Source organism: Hemitrygon akajei, chromosome 23, assembly GCF_048418815.1.
Source record: "Hemitrygon akajei chromosome 23, sHemAka1.3, whole genome shotgun sequence".
Lineage (NCBI taxonomy): Eukaryota > Metazoa > Chordata > Chondrichthyes > Myliobatiformes > Dasyatidae > Hemitrygon > Hemitrygon akajei.
Genome location: NC_133146.1, coordinates 53423084 through 53440754, shown reverse-complemented (window position 1 = coordinate 53440754; position 17671 = coordinate 53423084). Strand labels below are relative to the sequence as shown.

Here is a 17671-nt window from a genome sequence, read left to right as displayed (position 1 = left end):
CCAAATCAGAATCAGTTATGTTTTCACTGTACAGAGGAGTCCTCAGGCTAAAGTGAAAGCATACATCAATCTGATATAATACAAAGTAAAGTTCCCTGGCAAGAAGAATAGGTTTGTCAAGGGATAAGTACAAATTTAGCATGCCATTGACTTTAGGCAAAATCCAGTAACCTAACAAAAAGTTGGCTTCGAAAACAACTGACGTGCAGCTGGGATATTTCATTGCTTACCCAAGCAAACATGCATAAAAGTGTTAAAGAAGATTTATTCTAATTAGAAAATTAGAAAACTTACATTTCATCTTCCATTATATTTTCTGAATTTTTCAGTATAATACTGTTCTTTTCCCATGAATTCTTCTCAGGGTCTGGCAGTTGGATTTTTGCTGACATTAGGACTATTGTTTCATCATTTACTAAAGAACTTCGCTCGTGATTTCTCTTCAGGCATAGTTCAACCGGACAGTCCAGAAACAGCTGCAAGAAGCCTATGGAATCTTTTAGAACAGGTGCAGTTGTTTACAGCTTATCTTAACATAATTTCTGTAATTATTATTATGAAATAGTAATCCTACTTCTGCACTAACCAACCTGGATCTTTGATTTTGTTAAAATTGATCAGTTGAAAAAAAATTACTAGCTAGTTAGTACAGAAGCAGAATTTTTACAACATATCCAATATTGACAAATATTTTAGTTCATATAAAGGATAATGCAGGTAGTGGACAATGCAGCATTAGCTCAAATCAGTTGTAGGCCAGATAAGGCACAGCTCAGATACAATGTGAAGCATAATTTACACGTTCCGATAAATCTCCATTCCTGTCACGTATTGAACTTTGTTTTACAATTACCTTCTTTGAATGAGACAATCATTGTGTCATAGACGCTGACCAATCGTCTTCACATCCCACTCCCCAACAATTCATCACCCTCACCCCAAATACCGATACGTCAAGAGAGTTTGAGCTACAAATCAGCTCATCACAGAACCAGCACCTCCTCCTTGGACCATCTATATTTCTTGTGACACCAATAAAGCAGCCAGCATAATCAAAGACCCCACCCACACCAGACATTTTCTCTTCTGCCCTCTCCTATAACAGAAGATACAAAAGACTGAAAGCACGTACCACCAGGTTCAAGGTCAGATTCTATCCTACTGTTACAAGGTTACTGAATGCCCCCCTAGTATAAGATAGACTCATAATATACTTCTTTATGACTATGATCTTGCACATTATAGGCAACCTGCACTGCACTTCTTCTGTAGCTGTTAACACTTTATTTGCATTCTGTTATTGTTTTACCTTGTTACTATCTCCATGCACTGTGTAATGAATTGATCTGTATGAACCTTGGTACATATGACAATAATAATACAATTCCAAATCTTTCTGAACTCAAGGGACCATGCTTTATCTAGGAACTTAGACAATACAACACTTGCCAACTCATCACTGCCTAAACGAAAGGAGAATATATAGTTTATTTATTTATTCAACATAGTGTCATCACAGCTGAATACAGTTCCAGTTCAGTTGTCATTCAATCATACACATGAATACAGCCAGAAACAGCATTCCCCTTGGGCCAAGGTGCAAAACACAGAACCAACAGTCACACAAAGCACATGCAACTATGACAGCAGAAAAACATACAGTTACAACAAAATATTTTTTTTAAATATTGCCCAAGTCTCTAAGTGTCATAACTCATAGATTGGCAGTGCATGGTTGTTGTATTGGAGCCACATTTCTCCAAGAACAGGCCACAGTAGTTCCTCATATTGCACAGTGCAGTTGCAATCCAGTAGTCTCCCACTGAGCGAACACTGGAGAGCAGCACTGATGGGAGGGGCCAGTCTCCAACCCAACGTGGAATCCAGCAGCACACAGCCAGCTCTGGTGTCTCCTTCCTTGGCAGATGCAACAGGCAAAACCCGAGGCATGAATGGGGCCCTGGTTTATGCAACAACCCAAACAATGTAGCTCCCCCAGTGTTGATTTCATCAGTGATTCAGACTCACAGTGTTCTATATCACCAATGTCCAACAGGGTCCTGTGATCATAAAACATTCAAGACAATCACCCACACCATCCGTTGGACCACACACCTCGGATAGTCCAGGTCAGTGAAATTAGCCACACTACTTCATTATTGTCACAGCTCAACAGATTGATAGGACTTGACTCTTTCATACTTTGTACAATCTAGTAACATACTTGGTTTATTTCACAGTATCTTGTTGAAAGGTCTGTCAGAACTGGTTTAAAAGTTGCAGACAGTCATTTTATAATTATCCAAAAAATCTGGCTATTATTTATAAAGTTTCTTGAGCTAAAAGCTAGTAGAAACAAGACTGGAGTCTGGGACAACAAGATTGCAATCCTAGTGTCACAATGTGCAGTGTCGGAACCCAAGCACGGAGGAAAGACAGACTCTAGATGAAGAAATGGCAACTAGGGTTTATTTATAAACATGCCAAGTGACACCGTGAGAAGTAACATTCACAAAACTAGGACCCTGCAATTAGTGCTAATCAGATATCCGCTTACTTGATTTTAGAGCTAATTGGGCATCTGCTTAGCATGGAATTCCCCAAGCCTAACAAAATAAACTTAACAAGCTTAAACAGAAAGCACTAGGAAACCACATTACAAAGAGCGATTCCCACAAGAAAAATGCAAGGAACTCTAAGAGATTAATAACTCTTAGTAAACAACAATTAACTAATTCTAAAAACCTCAGAGCCTAATGCTTTCTGTCCCGAAGAGCTCATTGTACCTAATCTCTTCAACAGTACCACAAATTCCATTGAAAACATTGCAATCCATTATTTATCTTAACTTTTAATGCACATTTTACAACTGCCCCATTGGTATTCAAGTTATTTAACACAGCAAAACATGACCTTCATATACAATACTTTACCTTTGGTTCAATAATGACTAAAAAATAATGGTCTTCAAAGAAATTTAAAGTACAGAAGCAGACCCATAGCATCTTCTCGTGCTGTGAACCAGACCTGAGGCCAGAGGATTCTTTCCAATCATACTATTTTTTAGAGGAAATTACAAGTAGGCTAGACAAGGGAGATGCAGTGGATGTTGTGTATTTGGATTTTCAGAAGGCATTTGACAAAGTGTCGCACATGAGGCTGCTAAACAAGAGCCCATGGAATTACGGGAAAGTTACATACGTGGATAGAGTGTTGCTTGATTGGCAGAAAACAGAGAGTGGGATTAAAGGGATCCCATTCTGGTTGGCTGCTGGTTACCAGTAGTGTTCCACAGGGGTCCATGTTGGGGCCGCTTCTTTTTGTGTTGTATATCAACGATTTGGATTATGGAATAGATGGCTTTGTGGCTAAGTTTGCTGATGATACAAAGATAGGTGGAGAGGCCGGTAGTGCTGAGGAAACAGAGAGTCTGCAGAGAGACTTGGATAGATTAGGGGAATGGGCAAAGAAGTGGCAAATGAATTACAATGTCAGAAAGTGTACGGTCATGCACTTTGGTAGAAGAAATAAACGGGAAGACTATTATTTAAATGAGGAGAGAATTCAAAGTTCTGATATGCAACGCAACTTGGGAGTCCTTGTGCAGGATACCCTTAAGGTTAACCTCGGGGTTGAGTCAGTGGTGATGAAGGTGAATGCAATGTTGACATTCGTTTCTAGAGGAATAGAGTATAGGAGCAGGGATGCAATGTTACTATAAGGCACTGGTAAAACCTCACTTGGAATACTGTGTGCAGTTTTGGGCTCCTTATTTAAGAAAGGATGTGCTGACATTGGAGAGAGTTCAGAGAAGATTCACTAGAATGATTCCGGGAATGAGAGGGTTAACATATGAGGAACATTTGACCGCTCTTGGACTGTACTCCTTGGAGTTTAGAAGAATGAGGAGGGACCTCATAGAAACATTTCGAATGTTGAAAGGCATGGCAGAGTGGATGTGGCAAAGTTGTTTCCCATGGTGGAGGAGTCTAGCACAAGAGGACACAATTTGAGGATTGCAGGGTGCCCATTCAGAACAGATGCAAAAAAAATTTTTTAGCCAGAGGGTGGTGAATCTATGGAATTTGTTGCCACGGGCGGCAGTGGAGACCAAGTCATTGGGTGTATTTAAGGCAGAGATTGATAGGTATCTGAATAGTCAGGGCATCAAAGGTTATGGTGAGAAGGCGGGGGAATGGGACTAAAGGGGAGATTGGATCAGCTCATGATGAAATGGTGGAGCAGACTTGATGGGCCGAATGGCCGACTTCTGCTCCTTTGTCTTATGGTCTACTTGCTGATTATACAGTGCCTATAAAAAATATTCACCCCCTCCCCAAAGTAATAATGTTTAATTGTTTTACAACATTGAATCACAGTGGATTTAATTTGGCTTTTTTGACACCGATCAGCAGAAAAGACTCTTCCGTGTCAAAGTGAAAACAAGTTTCTACAAATTGGTCTAAATTTATTACAATTATTAAACACAAAATAATTGACTGCATAATTACTCATCCCCTTCAAGTCAGTATTTAGTAGATACACCTCTGGCAGCAATTGCAGCCTTGAGTTTGGGTGTTTAGGTCTCTGTCAGCTTTGTACATCTGGACACTGAATTTTTTTTCCATTCTTCTTTACAAAACTGCTCAAGCTCTGTCAGATTGCATGGGGATCGGGAGTGAACATCCCTTTTCAAGTCCAGCCACAAATTCTCATTTGGATTGAGGTGTGGACTCTGACTTGGCCACTCAAGGCATTAACTTTGTTGTTTTTAAGCCATTCCTGTGTAGCTTTGGTTTTATGGTTGGGTCACTGTCTTGCTGGAAAACAAATCTTCTCCCAAGTCACAGTTCACTTACAGACTGCATCAGGATTTCCCTGTATTTTGCTGCATTCATTTTACCATCTACCTTCACAAATCTTCCCGGGCCTGCTAGACTGAAGCATCCCCACAGCATGATGCAGACACCACCATGCTTTCTACTATGGATAGTGTGTTTGTAATAATGTGCAATGTTTGGCTTACGCCAAACCTTGTGTTTAGTCTGATGGCCAAAAAGCTCAATTTTGGTTTCAACAGACCATTGAACCTTCTTCCAGCTAACTTCAGTTTCCCACATGCCTTCTGGCAAACTCTAGCTGAGATTTTGAGAGTTCTTTTTCCAACAGTGGCTTTCTCTTTGCCACTCTCCCACAAAGCAGCACCCAGGCAACAGTTGTATGAGCAGTCTCTCTCATCTCAGTCACTGAAGGCTATAACTCCTCCAGAGTTATCATAGATCTCCTGGTGGCCTCCCTCACTAGTCCCCTTCCTGCACAGTCACTCAGTATTTGAGGACAATAGGCTCTAGGTAGATTTACAGCTGTTCCATATTCTTTCCATTTCTTGATGATTGACTTAACTGTACTCAAGGGGATATTCAATGACTTGGAAATTTTCTTGTATCCATCTCCTGCCTCGTGCTTTTCAATAACCTTTTCCTGGAGTTACTCGGAGTTTTCTTTTGTCTTCATGGTGTAGTTTTTGCCAGGATACTAACTCACCAGCATTTGGACTTTCCAGATACAGGTGTGTGTGTTTTTTTTTTTTTTACAGGTGTATTTTTACTACAATCAATTGAAACACTGTGACCACAAACAGGTTTCCAAAAGCAGGTCTCTATTTAACTAAGTATGTGACTTCTAAAAGCAACTGGCTGCACCAATGATGATTTGGTGTGTCATATTAAAAGGATTGAATATTTATGTAATCAATTATTTTGCATTTTATATTTGTAATTAATTTAGATCACTTTGTAGAGATCTGTTTTCACTTTGGCACAGAAGAGTCTTTTTGAGTTGATCAGTGTCAAATAAGCCAAATTAAATCCACTGTGATTCAATTCTGTAAAACAATATAACTTCTAAGGGGGAGGGTGAATATTTATAGACACTGTATATCATGGTTTAAGGCAAATTTGTTGGTATCAAAATCTTATTTGAAAATATATACCAGAAAAGAAAGTTATCACTGAACCAGCAAAACCTAAAACACTGAAATTAGAATAAAATGCTACATGAAAGACTACAACACCTCAAAGTTTAAGCATGATTAAAGACATTAAATGGTTACATCTTCACTGCATTTACAGAAAACATTTAAGTTTTTTTAACTGAGGATGTTTCATATTTTCCTTGAAGGACAAACTGGAAATATGCTGCTGTTGGGGACTTACTTCGCCTCACCATCTGGTACACTTCATATCTCATGCTCTGATAGTAGAAGTTGTCATCCAAAATTATAACCAAGGGCTTTGAATGTTTGATGCAAATTGTGTACTGCTGAACTCCATGCTGGGTTTTTCCAGAGATAATCTGCTGTTGCTTCAGTGACTGTATGAAGCATTCCCACATTAAATCATGCTCATTGCCAGAAAGACAAAGGTGGCCATTCCCATTAATAGCTTGAATTAAGCATTCAATATATACCAGTAGTTTATGTCTGTACAATTTCCAAAATGAGCTCTGCAAATCAGAATAACAGAAATTTAAGAGTAAAAACTGAACATCGCTTAGCATTCAGTTCAAAGTAAACACAAACTTCCTTCAAACTGGATGAAGTTGATGGAACTACTACATAAAATATGAAAAGGATATTTACTATTCCTTTGTCAAATGTTAAGTCTGTGTATTAAGAGTTAATTTCATCCAGAATAGATAATTCTTATTGTATTTTCAATCTAATAAAAGTATATTTATTTATTGAGATACAGCACACAATAGGTCCTTCAAGCGTGCTGCCCAACAATCCCACAATTTAACCCTAACCTAATCACAGGACAATTTATAATGACCAATTTATAATCTACCAACCTCCAGAGCAGCTGGAGGAAACCCATACAATCACGAAGAGAATGAACAAACTCCCTTCAGGAAATATGAGATTTGGGATCAGGAGGGAATTGAGGTTAGGAGCAAAATAAAAATATGGAATTACTATAGGAGTAGTGTAAATTCATAGGTGTCAATTGGTGTGACTTACGGGATCAAAGAGCCTGTTTCTGTGCTTTATGTCATTATGGACATAAACAACCTGGTGTAATCCCTTAAATCTGAGCATCTCATTAAAATTCTTTATGCAAATTCAGCTATGATTTTGCACATATAATATTTTGTAATAGCTTCCCATACAATTTAACATTTTAAGTACTGGTCACAACTAAAGCAAGTTGGAGCTTATGATGTTGAGTTTTGCTTTCAATATAAACTGAAGATCACTGGTTTAAGGGCAGTTATTGGTAACTAGAAAACACCAAATCTTAGAGCTGAATGAGGATAATGAATTCCAGTAATTTCATCTAAAGAAAAAAAGAGGTTCAAAAAGCACGACTGTGATCTTCAGAATAATAATGGAACTGAGCTACAAATTCATAGCTTATGTGATGAATTCCCACCACTGTTTGTAAGGAGTTTGCACATTTTCCCTGTCACCATGTGGGTTTCCTCCAGGTGCTCCGGTTTCCTCCCACAGTTCAAAGACGTACCAGTTGGGAGGTTATTTGGTCATTGTAAACCATCTTGTTAAATTTGGGATTGCTGGGCAATGTGGTTTGAAGGACCAAAAGGGCTCATTCCATGCTGTATCTCAATAAATAAAATAATAAATAAATATATAACAAAAGGATCCTCCTACTACTGTTAAAATCTATAAAATTACAAAGGGAGGAAGATTTTTTTTCCATCCCACACCCGCTCGCCCAACAAAGGATGAGAGAGGCTAACATGAATTACAAGAATTTTCTTCATTGAAATTTCTTTCTAAAGCAAAGCATTTTCCCCCCATATTTTCTTGGTATAGTTCTGCTTCCCAAGGTACACATGCATGTTAAAGCTGCAGGCCAGAATTGAATGGATGAGCTTAATAGTGTACTTTCACAGAGAATACTGTGCTCTTAATACAGAATTTGTGTACATTTTTACTGCATTTATTTGTCTTTGGACTGGTTGTACCAACATTGCCAGCGCAACAAAATTTTTAAAATGCTGATGCTGTAAATCCAAAGATGGGAAAATGCTAGAAGTGATCAAAAAGTCTGACTGCATCAATGAACAATGGTTTCACAAATGGTTATGCTTATCGTGAATGACTCTCGATCTTAAGAGTGCTTACCACCCAACAGTGGGAGAATAGTTAAGGAATAGTGACCGTTAGCTCCTTAAATTTTAAAATGTTTGAGATAAATATGGTTTTGCAGGACAGTATTAAATTGGAGTAGGTTAAATTACTAAAGAATTTAGAAGAGTTAATTAGGAACAGCTTCTGGCAAGTCCACTTCTGACCTGGGTTAAAGACCAACTGGACAGCGCGCAGGACAGCTGTGTTCCAGTTAGAAAGACATGGATGGCAAAGGAAGGGAACCTCGGATGCTGAGGTAGGTGGTGAATTCAATCAAGACGAAAAAGGGAACGTACCGGTATGCAAGGTTTAGGAAAGTAAAAACGGAGTCCTTGTGTTTTATAAATAAACCCGAAAAGAACTCAAGCAGGGAGTTACGAGAATCTCAGAGTATTCATTCTGTTCAAGAGCACGAGGATAGCTCGGAAACGGGTAGAACCACCGTAAAGGATAGAACAGATAATTCTCGTTTTGTTTCTAAGAACAATTTATGTTTGATTAACATTCTAGAATACTGTGCTGCCTGAAATGGGCCTGGTACCTGGAGCTAGGTGAATAAAGTCGTCACTATAAAACTGCAACGCATAGATTGATCTTGTGAAGGCGAGTCATAATTTTAAAAAGCCGCTTGTGAAAGCTTTGATGTGCAACATGCTAACCGTTCCGGTGGAACTGTCACTGCCCGCCTCGGTTGTAGCCAGGAAAGCTTCCCCGGGAATCACATCATCGTAGCACAACACGATCGACTCGGACCTCGGCTGCAGGAGCTTCGGCAGAAGGCGAGCGAGCGTGGTTTTTCCGGCAGCCGGGAGGCCGGCCAGCAGACACACACAGCTGGCCCTCATCGTACGCTGAACGGCCGCCGGGCCCGGCTGCAACCCGGGACTCCACCCACCTCCGGCGGCCGCACTTTCCGATTGACATCGGACGTAGACCAATCGGGATTGGCCATGAGCTGGCGACTGCCAATCCGGTCCCGCGATGGGGGCGAGCTTCAGACGGTGTGGGGGGGTGGGGGGGGGGGGGGGGGGCGTTCACAGGCTGGTTAAGGTTTTTTTCGTTTTAGATGAGTTTAGTGGGTTTTTTTCTTTTGCTTAATAATGGCAATTTTTGATCTTTTTTTGAATTGTTAAGAGGAGCTGTGGATATTGAGGAGCTCAATATTGTACTATATATGATGTTGACAGTGTACACTCCTTTTTTGTTGTTTGTACTTCCATTGGTATATGTATTTGATAATAACTTCTCCTCTGATTTGTATTTGGCTTTATATAATTTTAAATCAATAAAAAAGATTAAAAATGGAAAAAAAAGGGTGTCCTGGCTTGCAGTAGAAACCTGAGGTGACCTGGAGAGTGGAGAGATTCTGCACAGATACAGACACTTCCATGCAGACCATCAACCCCCACTTAAGCTAAACCTGCATTCATTTTTAAATTTCTTCCCCACATTCTTATCATCTCCTTCCAGATTCCATCGCTGACCAACACACTTGGGGCAATCAACAGCACCCAATTAACTTACTAAACTTGGCAAACTGGAGAAAAAGGTGGCTGCGAGAGATAATCTCCTTCTAACTCATATTTAAAGGGACGACACTATTAGAGCGCTGTCCTGCCGCTGCTAAGAGTCTGTACATTCTCCCCGAGACTGCACGGATTTCCTTTCACATTCCAAAGACGTACAATTTAGTGGGTTAATTGGTCACCTGGGCATAATTGGGTAGCACGGGTTTGTTGAGCCTGTAGGGCCTGTAACCGTGCTGTATTTCGAAATAAAACAATTAATTTGGTCTCATTCTATCAGAGATACTCTACTCTCTGCAACTGAAAACAAAGTATTTCCTCATTCTGACTAAAGGTTTGAAACCTGAACCAATAACTTTATTTCACACAAAATGCTACCTCACCTCATCTGAGTATTTACAACATGTTTTTATTTTGATTTTCCAGCATCTGCACTTTTTTTTGAAGATTTTAATCAATAGGCAACAGTGGATACTATTTCACTGGCTGTGGAACATCTGAGCAATAGAGGTGCATGCATCACGACGCTCTTCATTGACTACAGCTCAGCATTCATGTTTAAGGACTCTATAAGTCATGTTCCTAGTATTATTTGTATATTTATTATTAGGTTGTTTTTGTATTACACAGCTTGTTTGCCACTCTGCTTATTTTCATTGAGTCTTTTTTAGTTCTTGGTTCTATGGTGGATGCCTGCTAGAAAAAGAATCTCAAGGTAGAATATTGAGACACAAGTAATTCGATAATAAATTTACTTTGAATTTTAAATATATTTACTGCCGTAATATGTAACTAATGGTAGAACATTGCGGACACTATAGGTGCCTGAGACAATTCTAGATGAACAAAAAATGAATGGCATTCTAGTATTACCATGCATTGACATACATTTGTGTCAATTCAATAAGAATGTTGGAAAAGCTAGGTACAAACCATACTTGGCACAGATTTTGAAGGAATTAGTAATCCATACATAGCATAAACACAGGTCACAACCATACGATCACTGGTGGGGTGTTTGCAAGCTATCGAAGACAGTATTCCATGGGCATGGGATATGCTGCCAAGGCCTAGCTTTACATATGGACTGCTCTACTTTGCAGGTATAACCTTGGGTGTAGAGGGTCCGCTTAGACAAGTGGAGGTGACTTTGTGAGGCAGAGTGGATTTGGGAGTAGGCATTAACTCAAATGTATATATATAATTAGTTTAAAATGAGCCAGATTCTTAGCAGTTGGCATGAGAATCATTCATGTCTTGACATACTCACTTTCTGTTGCATTCACGCAATTCATGCAATTAATGTATTTTCTGTTGTACTGTTCTTGAAAAGATGAAGCAATGATTGTTCCCGAGATAACATTATTTTAAGGAATGTTGGCATTAACAGGAACTAATTAGGAGAACAAGAGGCCTGTATGTTGGCACAATTTAGTGCTGCTTCCTTTCGACTTCATGGGTTTGGATTCCATCCTGCATGAAATTTGCATGTTTCCTCCATGACTAATTTCCATTTGTGGTAGGTACATTAGTTACTGTAAATTAATAGCAGGTTAATAGCAAAAATAAAATTGAGGGAGAGTTGATGGGCACGTGTCAAAGTAAGTTTTAGGGGTGCAGGGAAATAAGAGATCATGAGACCCGTATGACAACTTCATTGAGAGCTGATATGGACCTGATAATTTCTTCCATGTTGGTGTAAGGTAAAGCATAGAAACAGGCCTTTTGTTCCACTGAGTCTGTGATGGTCCACAATACCCTGTCCAATATAGGGCACCTCACTATAGGGAGGTTACACTGTATCAACCTACTCTTGAAAGATGGGCTTACTTCCCTGTCTAGTCTCTCCAGCTATTCCGGGCAGTTCACTCATCTTTGGTCCCCATCAGACACTCACCTGTGGTTTCAGTGTCTGCACGTGACACTGGCCGCATCCCGATACAATGCTTCAACAGATGAGAGTAGCTGGTGGCCACCTACCCTGGTGAGGCAGGGATATGTCTGTCTTAGCACGCAAAGTCAGATGCAGTGGACTGGGCAGATAAGATCTACAATGAGATCCAATTGCTAGGAAGGTGGTTCTGCAATGCTCCATGGAGAACAAAGGGCACGATGAGGCACAGATGCCATGGTCATCCACTGCAACCAAGGAAGACCCCAGTTGTGATGCTTGCTTGTATCACTGGACTAGGACCCCCAAGCTCAAGAGTGTGGAACTGCCCCAGTGCAATAGCTTTTCCACTTTAAAAACTCTCCTGCACGGGTTTCAGACACAATGGACAACAACCACCATTCTTAATGATACACATTTAAATTTGGACAAATAGTTCTTAACATACATTTAAAACTCAGGGGATTTCTGATTGTAAAAGAATCTAAATCCCAGAAGTTTAAAAACTACAATGGATTTCAATTAACAGGTCCAATTTTTACAAAAATGAGTTGCAGATGGAGTCGTCAGTCGCAAAAACCAATAGCTGAGGAATGAATTCTAGTTCTTCTTTCTGTCACCTCATCTTTGTCAATACTAACAATTCCAACACTTTCTAACATTTATACTGTTTTGCTGTAGTTAATATTATTTGCATGTAATGCTTTTCAGACACCTTTGCTGGGACAAAGTAATCTAGACAAATTGTCTAAAAGCTTCTGGAGATAATCCAGACATACAAAATTAATGGTGCGAGGGTTGACTCTGAATACACAAAGATCACGACTATTGATTGATCTTACCTGTGACCATGTCTGATGTACTAAGTCTCATGAAATTTCTCTTGATCTCTATCAAGATGAAACAAATAACTTAGCTGTAGTTGCTGGTTTGATGTAGGCCAATGAACATAATCCCATTGCTTTATGTTTACCTGATGCATGAGAACACCTTATGCTCACTTAACTTTTCAAACCAATCTCTTAGCAGCCTGTAACACACAAAAAATGCTGGTGGAACACAGCAGGCCAGGCAGCATCTATAGGAAGAAGTAGTCGACGTTTCGGACTGACGAAGGGTCTTAGCCCGAAACGTCGACTGTACTTCTTCCTATAGATGCTGTCTGGCCTGCTTCATTCCACCAGCATCTTGTGTGTGTTGCTTGAATTTCCAGCATCTGCAGATTTCCTTGTCTTAGCTGCCTGTGCTATGTAGACAGTACTATTCATTAGCAAAGGTGTCCTTTTAACTTCAGACAGGTTACTGCTTGCAATTTACATTAAGAACTTGAGTGGTTCTTGTTTACAATATGAAGCTGAACAAGGAATATTGGTTTATGACATTAACCTATTAACAACTCTGACCCTTTCTCAGCTATGCTAGAAAGCTGAGGTTAGCAATAAGCCTCTTGGACCGTGGAAAGTGAACATCCATCACAGTCTGTGCTGACCATTCACCACTCATCTGCATGCATCTGATATTAATTCCACATTTTTTTCCTCCCAGTGTTCTCATCAGCTATATACAGGGTGCAATTTACGGTGTCTAATTAATCTACCAACCCATACATCCTTGAGGTGTGGCAGGAAACCAGAGCATGTGGCAGAAACCCATTTGATCGCAGGGTGGATGTGCAAAATTCACCGATTACATCTGGGTCTCTGGTATTGTGAGGCAGTAACTTTACACACACACAATCACTATCAGAGGAGATGGTGGATGCAAGTACTATATTTAGGAGATATTAGATAAGCACTTAAATAGGTAAACCACAGCCAGATACAGTCCTGAGGGAAAAGTGTAGATAGGTAGAAAAATAAGCATGGACCTGGTGGGCCAATCCTGTATTGTACAATTCTCTTGTCCTTTCTAATTGTTGAACTACTGCTTTCATAAAAAGTTTAAATGAAAGTAAAATGTACTTTAATATTATATGGAAATCCACTTCAAAAATATTTATTTTTAACTTCCTCCTGGGAGAATCAGCAAAATTTTATATATCACTTATCAGAAGTAGCTTTTTTTCATTTTATCCTAGGTTATTACAATAGTAAGTAAAATAACCCAACCTAGTTCTTTCATTACATAAATTTTTCTGAGAAGTTTACTCTATCAGTGCCCTCGGACCAGTTATTAAGAATGTGAAGCAATGGTTAAGTTTATTATAATCACCAAAATTAATTGCATGAAATACCTGCAATCCTATATATTAATTATAATGAAACTCTGAAAATCCATTATACAAACATACTGAAACCCCAGTGATACTGCACAGTTCTCATGTTCCCTTGAGGCACACTGGTACCCAATTCATGTGCTCACTTGAAGCATACCAAATTTATTGGAAAAGTGATAATTCTACAATGTAACACCGTAAAAAAAAATAGCATTAAGTGGGGAATAACATCCAATAGTCTGGGGGAAAAAAAACTGCCCATCAGGAACTATCTAAATCCAAAAGGTGTCAGATTAACTCTCTTGCTGTATCTGTTGAAACCATGATGTAGATTGTTAACACAGGAGTTTGCAGTGTTCAGTTTGTTGATTTATTCTGTTTTAGGGAAGCTCAATTTCTTGAGAGTGTACTGCTTTGACACTGCCACAGTTCAAAGGTTTAACAGCTACAGACTTCTGTGGTGTAATCATTTTATAGGTGCCTGGATTCAGAAAGAATTCCAACATAATTCCAAGCTAACATAAAACAAACCCCAGGATAAAAGCAGCAAATTTGGAAATAATCAGGGATGACACCATAAAAATATATTCTCTACAGATGTGCATACATGTCATCACACATCTTAGCAATGCAGAAGCAGATTTATTAAAATATCTGAGAAAGTTCTTTCATTTGATATTTCATAAACAAATATATTGTCCATCTTGCTGAAAATGAAAGAAAATGTACACCTTTATAGAAAATGTAAACTTTTATCTTTATTACACAGAGCATAAACTCCAGTTAAAGCAACAAAATGTCTTATACAAAACAAATCTCAAAAAGAAAATTCAATTGGTTAAGTCTTTTATTTTTTTTTAAAAACACGATTCAATTCTAAAACATGAACAATATTTGAACAGCCAATGCCACCAGATAGTGCATTCTATTGCAACAACTTGTTTGGGCATAGAATTAGATAATCTCACAAGAAGTGTTAAAGGAATGACTTTTATTAGGATATATTTTTATTAAAATAGAAACCTTTAAGCTAGTTTAAACACTTGCCTGTTTTTCTATCGAGCACAGGTACCAATGGGAGCAATAGTTTCTTAAATAACAATTCAATCACGATAGTTTATTTACATTTTTACAGTACAAACTGTTAATTAAATTTATATGCACTTGTTAATGTGTATTGATATACCAACAGCATTGCTGAAAAGACAACACAATTCAAGCAAATGACACTCACATGTTACATTAATTATCAAATATAACAAAACTTTCATTAGATTGTATATAAATTGAACCAAATAAAATCTGGAATATAAAAGAACATGACAAAGCATCAGGATTCAAAAAGGCTTGGAATAATCAAGCCAAAATTATAACTGTCTCTTTATTCAAAGTCCTCAAGTTCTACTTAAAGTGCTCAGTGATGTCTACCGGCACATTAATCGACATTTATATAGTTACAAATAATCAATTAATGATGGAATACTGGACTTGGATTTAGTGAGAGTGAAAAATCTGGGAATAATTACTAATACGAAGATCTTGTTGAACTCGTCACCATTTTACACTGAGTTGAGAACTAAAATCAAAAGCCATTATACAAAATCTAACAATACTGTCCTTTATACATTGTTAAACTGAAAAAGTGGAGTTTTTTATTGACATACTCTTTTCTTGTTGAAATCTACAATATTTCATAACAGAATAAGTGACATGCATTTTAGCTTGAGATACCAGAAATTCTGCAACCATTCTGGATACCAGTAATATATAATTCAGCCTAATTTTCATCTGTTCCAGTTTGAAAAGATGACTAGCATTTATTGATGCATCTTTTTGTTTTTACATGAACTGAAAATTAGTGGATTTTATTATAATGTAACTGTCTAATTCAGCCTGCTACTATTAGTTATGACTTGCCACGTAGGAATGTTTTACTTTTGATCCCATGGCCTTTCTCGATTTACATTATCGGTACAATTCTATTTAGTCAATGTAAGTGCCCTGTTGTTTGTATCTTAACTAGTACAAAAATCCTCTTCACCCAACAACCCCTGTTCACTGATATGTAGGTAATCTAATCTTAACGAGGCAAAGCAACAAATCAAAAGTCCCATCCATTTAGGTTCACGTCTATCCATGCCATTATTTTTCCTTATATTTTAAAACTCCCATTGTCCCAAAAAAATCCCAAGTAACAGTGTTCCTCCACCTTTCAACTTTTGTACACCTTGAATCTTTCATTGCCAGCCATTCCTTCATCCATCAAGGTCCCAGGTGTTGAATTCTTTCTCTGAACCTCTCAGTTTTTCCTCTCCTCTCGGAGTTCTTAAAACTCATCTCTTCCCTACATCAATTATCTGACTTGGTGTCAAATGATAGTTTATGGTGCTCTTATAAAAGTCCATACAACATTTTGTTTTATCAAAGAGATATTATAGAAAACAACCTGTTATTTTGGCAATTTCAAATAACAATTTAGAGGCATTAAGATTGGTCTAACTCCTCTCAAACTTTTAATTACTGTGATAACTGTTAAGGTATCATTGTAAAACAAAATTAAAGATTGAAAATATTCAGCCATTTGAGACCAACCCAGCTCCATTCAGAAGTACTGACTCTAGTCCTCTACCCAAAACCTTGTGTGTTTTCTTTCAAGTACCGTAACTGTTTACTGCATCTTGAATATCATATATTTGTCTCTGCTTCTACCAGTAAATTCTAGATTCTAACCACCCAGTGCAGAGGTTTATCCTGTTATACTTATTTCTTTAGCCTATTACCTTCATTCTACTGTGCAAAAGTCTTAGGCACATATATATAACGCGTGTGTGAGAGTGTACCTAAGACTTTTGTACAGTACTGTATATGGTCTGATTTTTGAATTTGTCACCAACGAGTACAATTTCTCTCTATGTACTCTGTCCAATATTGAAGTTAGCAACAAACACAAGTAACTATTGGGATAGACTGAAGGATTAAAGGACTGCATTGGGCAGGCAGAATTATTTAATATTTGCCTTGTATGCTGCCCTCACACAGTAGTAGCCCGAGAAAGCAGCAAAATATATTCCACATAAGAAACATCTCAGAAATATCAATGAAGAACCAAAAATCACCTTTCATTGGCATTGACTGAAGAATGCCAACTACAGAACTTATTACTGTTCTTCAATAATATTACTGAATATAATTCCTACAAAGTAGACATGTCACAGGAAATCATCTCCAACACTAAAACGCTCTCAGAACATAAATACAAAGCCTAAATTTTGCACTAAATATCCAGTACAACTAAGCTTTGTGCATTCTGATACAGGGATATGATTCTAAACTGAACCTAGATGTGACATACTTTCAATTAATATGTGTTGTCAGTGACACTGCTTCAATTAATCCAATATTCCATCATCAAAATATCTCATTATGCAAATATGTTCAGCCATTGTGTATTTAAAGCAATTGTGTGGATATATTTTAAAAAATGGAGTTTGGCTGATTTAACAATGTGTATATTGGAAGCTTATAAGTGACTATGACATCTTTATATTTACAATGTATTCATTAGGCACCTCTGGTTATTAATTTTTTAAAACTTAAAACTGAAGTTTGTTTGTTGAAATTTCATACTGGTCAATGTGCATCAGAAGTAATTGAATTTGATGAATGTGTAAGTGAAGCCCATTATCTATCAATCAGTATTATTACCAATCATTCATTTGTCAATTCCATTGTAGGACCAATTTAAAAAAAACACAGGTAAATAGACAACATCATTTCAGATTTGTATATGGTAACTGCAAAAGCAGAGGACAAGTAATGTTTACAGCTGTTACCATTTTGTGCTAAGTATTAACCAACTCTATTAGAACTTATTAGGTGAGATC

General features: G+C 38.0%; 1 protein-coding gene and 1 long non-coding RNA gene across 2 annotated transcripts in view; one reads left to right on the top strand and one right to left on the bottom strand.

Annotated features, from left to right (window-relative positions):
- Positions 1 to 9149, bottom strand: part of LOC140715450 (L-seryl-tRNA(Sec) kinase) — a 20916-nt gene extending 11767 nt beyond the window's left edge. Inside the window, exons 1-3 of the mRNA XM_073027652.1 lie at positions 8815 to 9149; positions 6216 to 6504; positions 295 to 496 (exon numbers count right to left, since the gene is read on the bottom strand). Coding sequence (XP_072883753.1) covers positions 295 to 496; positions 6216 to 6504; positions 8815 to 9000 — 677 coding nt within the window. The 5' untranslated portion in view covers positions 9001 to 9149. The remainder of the gene's footprint in view (positions 1 to 294; positions 497 to 6215; positions 6505 to 8814) is intronic.
- The window catches only part of LOC140715451 (uncharacterized), a 20432-nt gene continuing 11105 nt past the window's right edge, over positions 8345 to 17671 (top strand). The window contains exon 1 of the long non-coding RNA XR_012096138.1: positions 8345 to 8411. This is a non-coding gene — a long non-coding RNA (uncharacterized lncRNA). The remainder of the gene's footprint in view (positions 8412 to 17671) is intronic.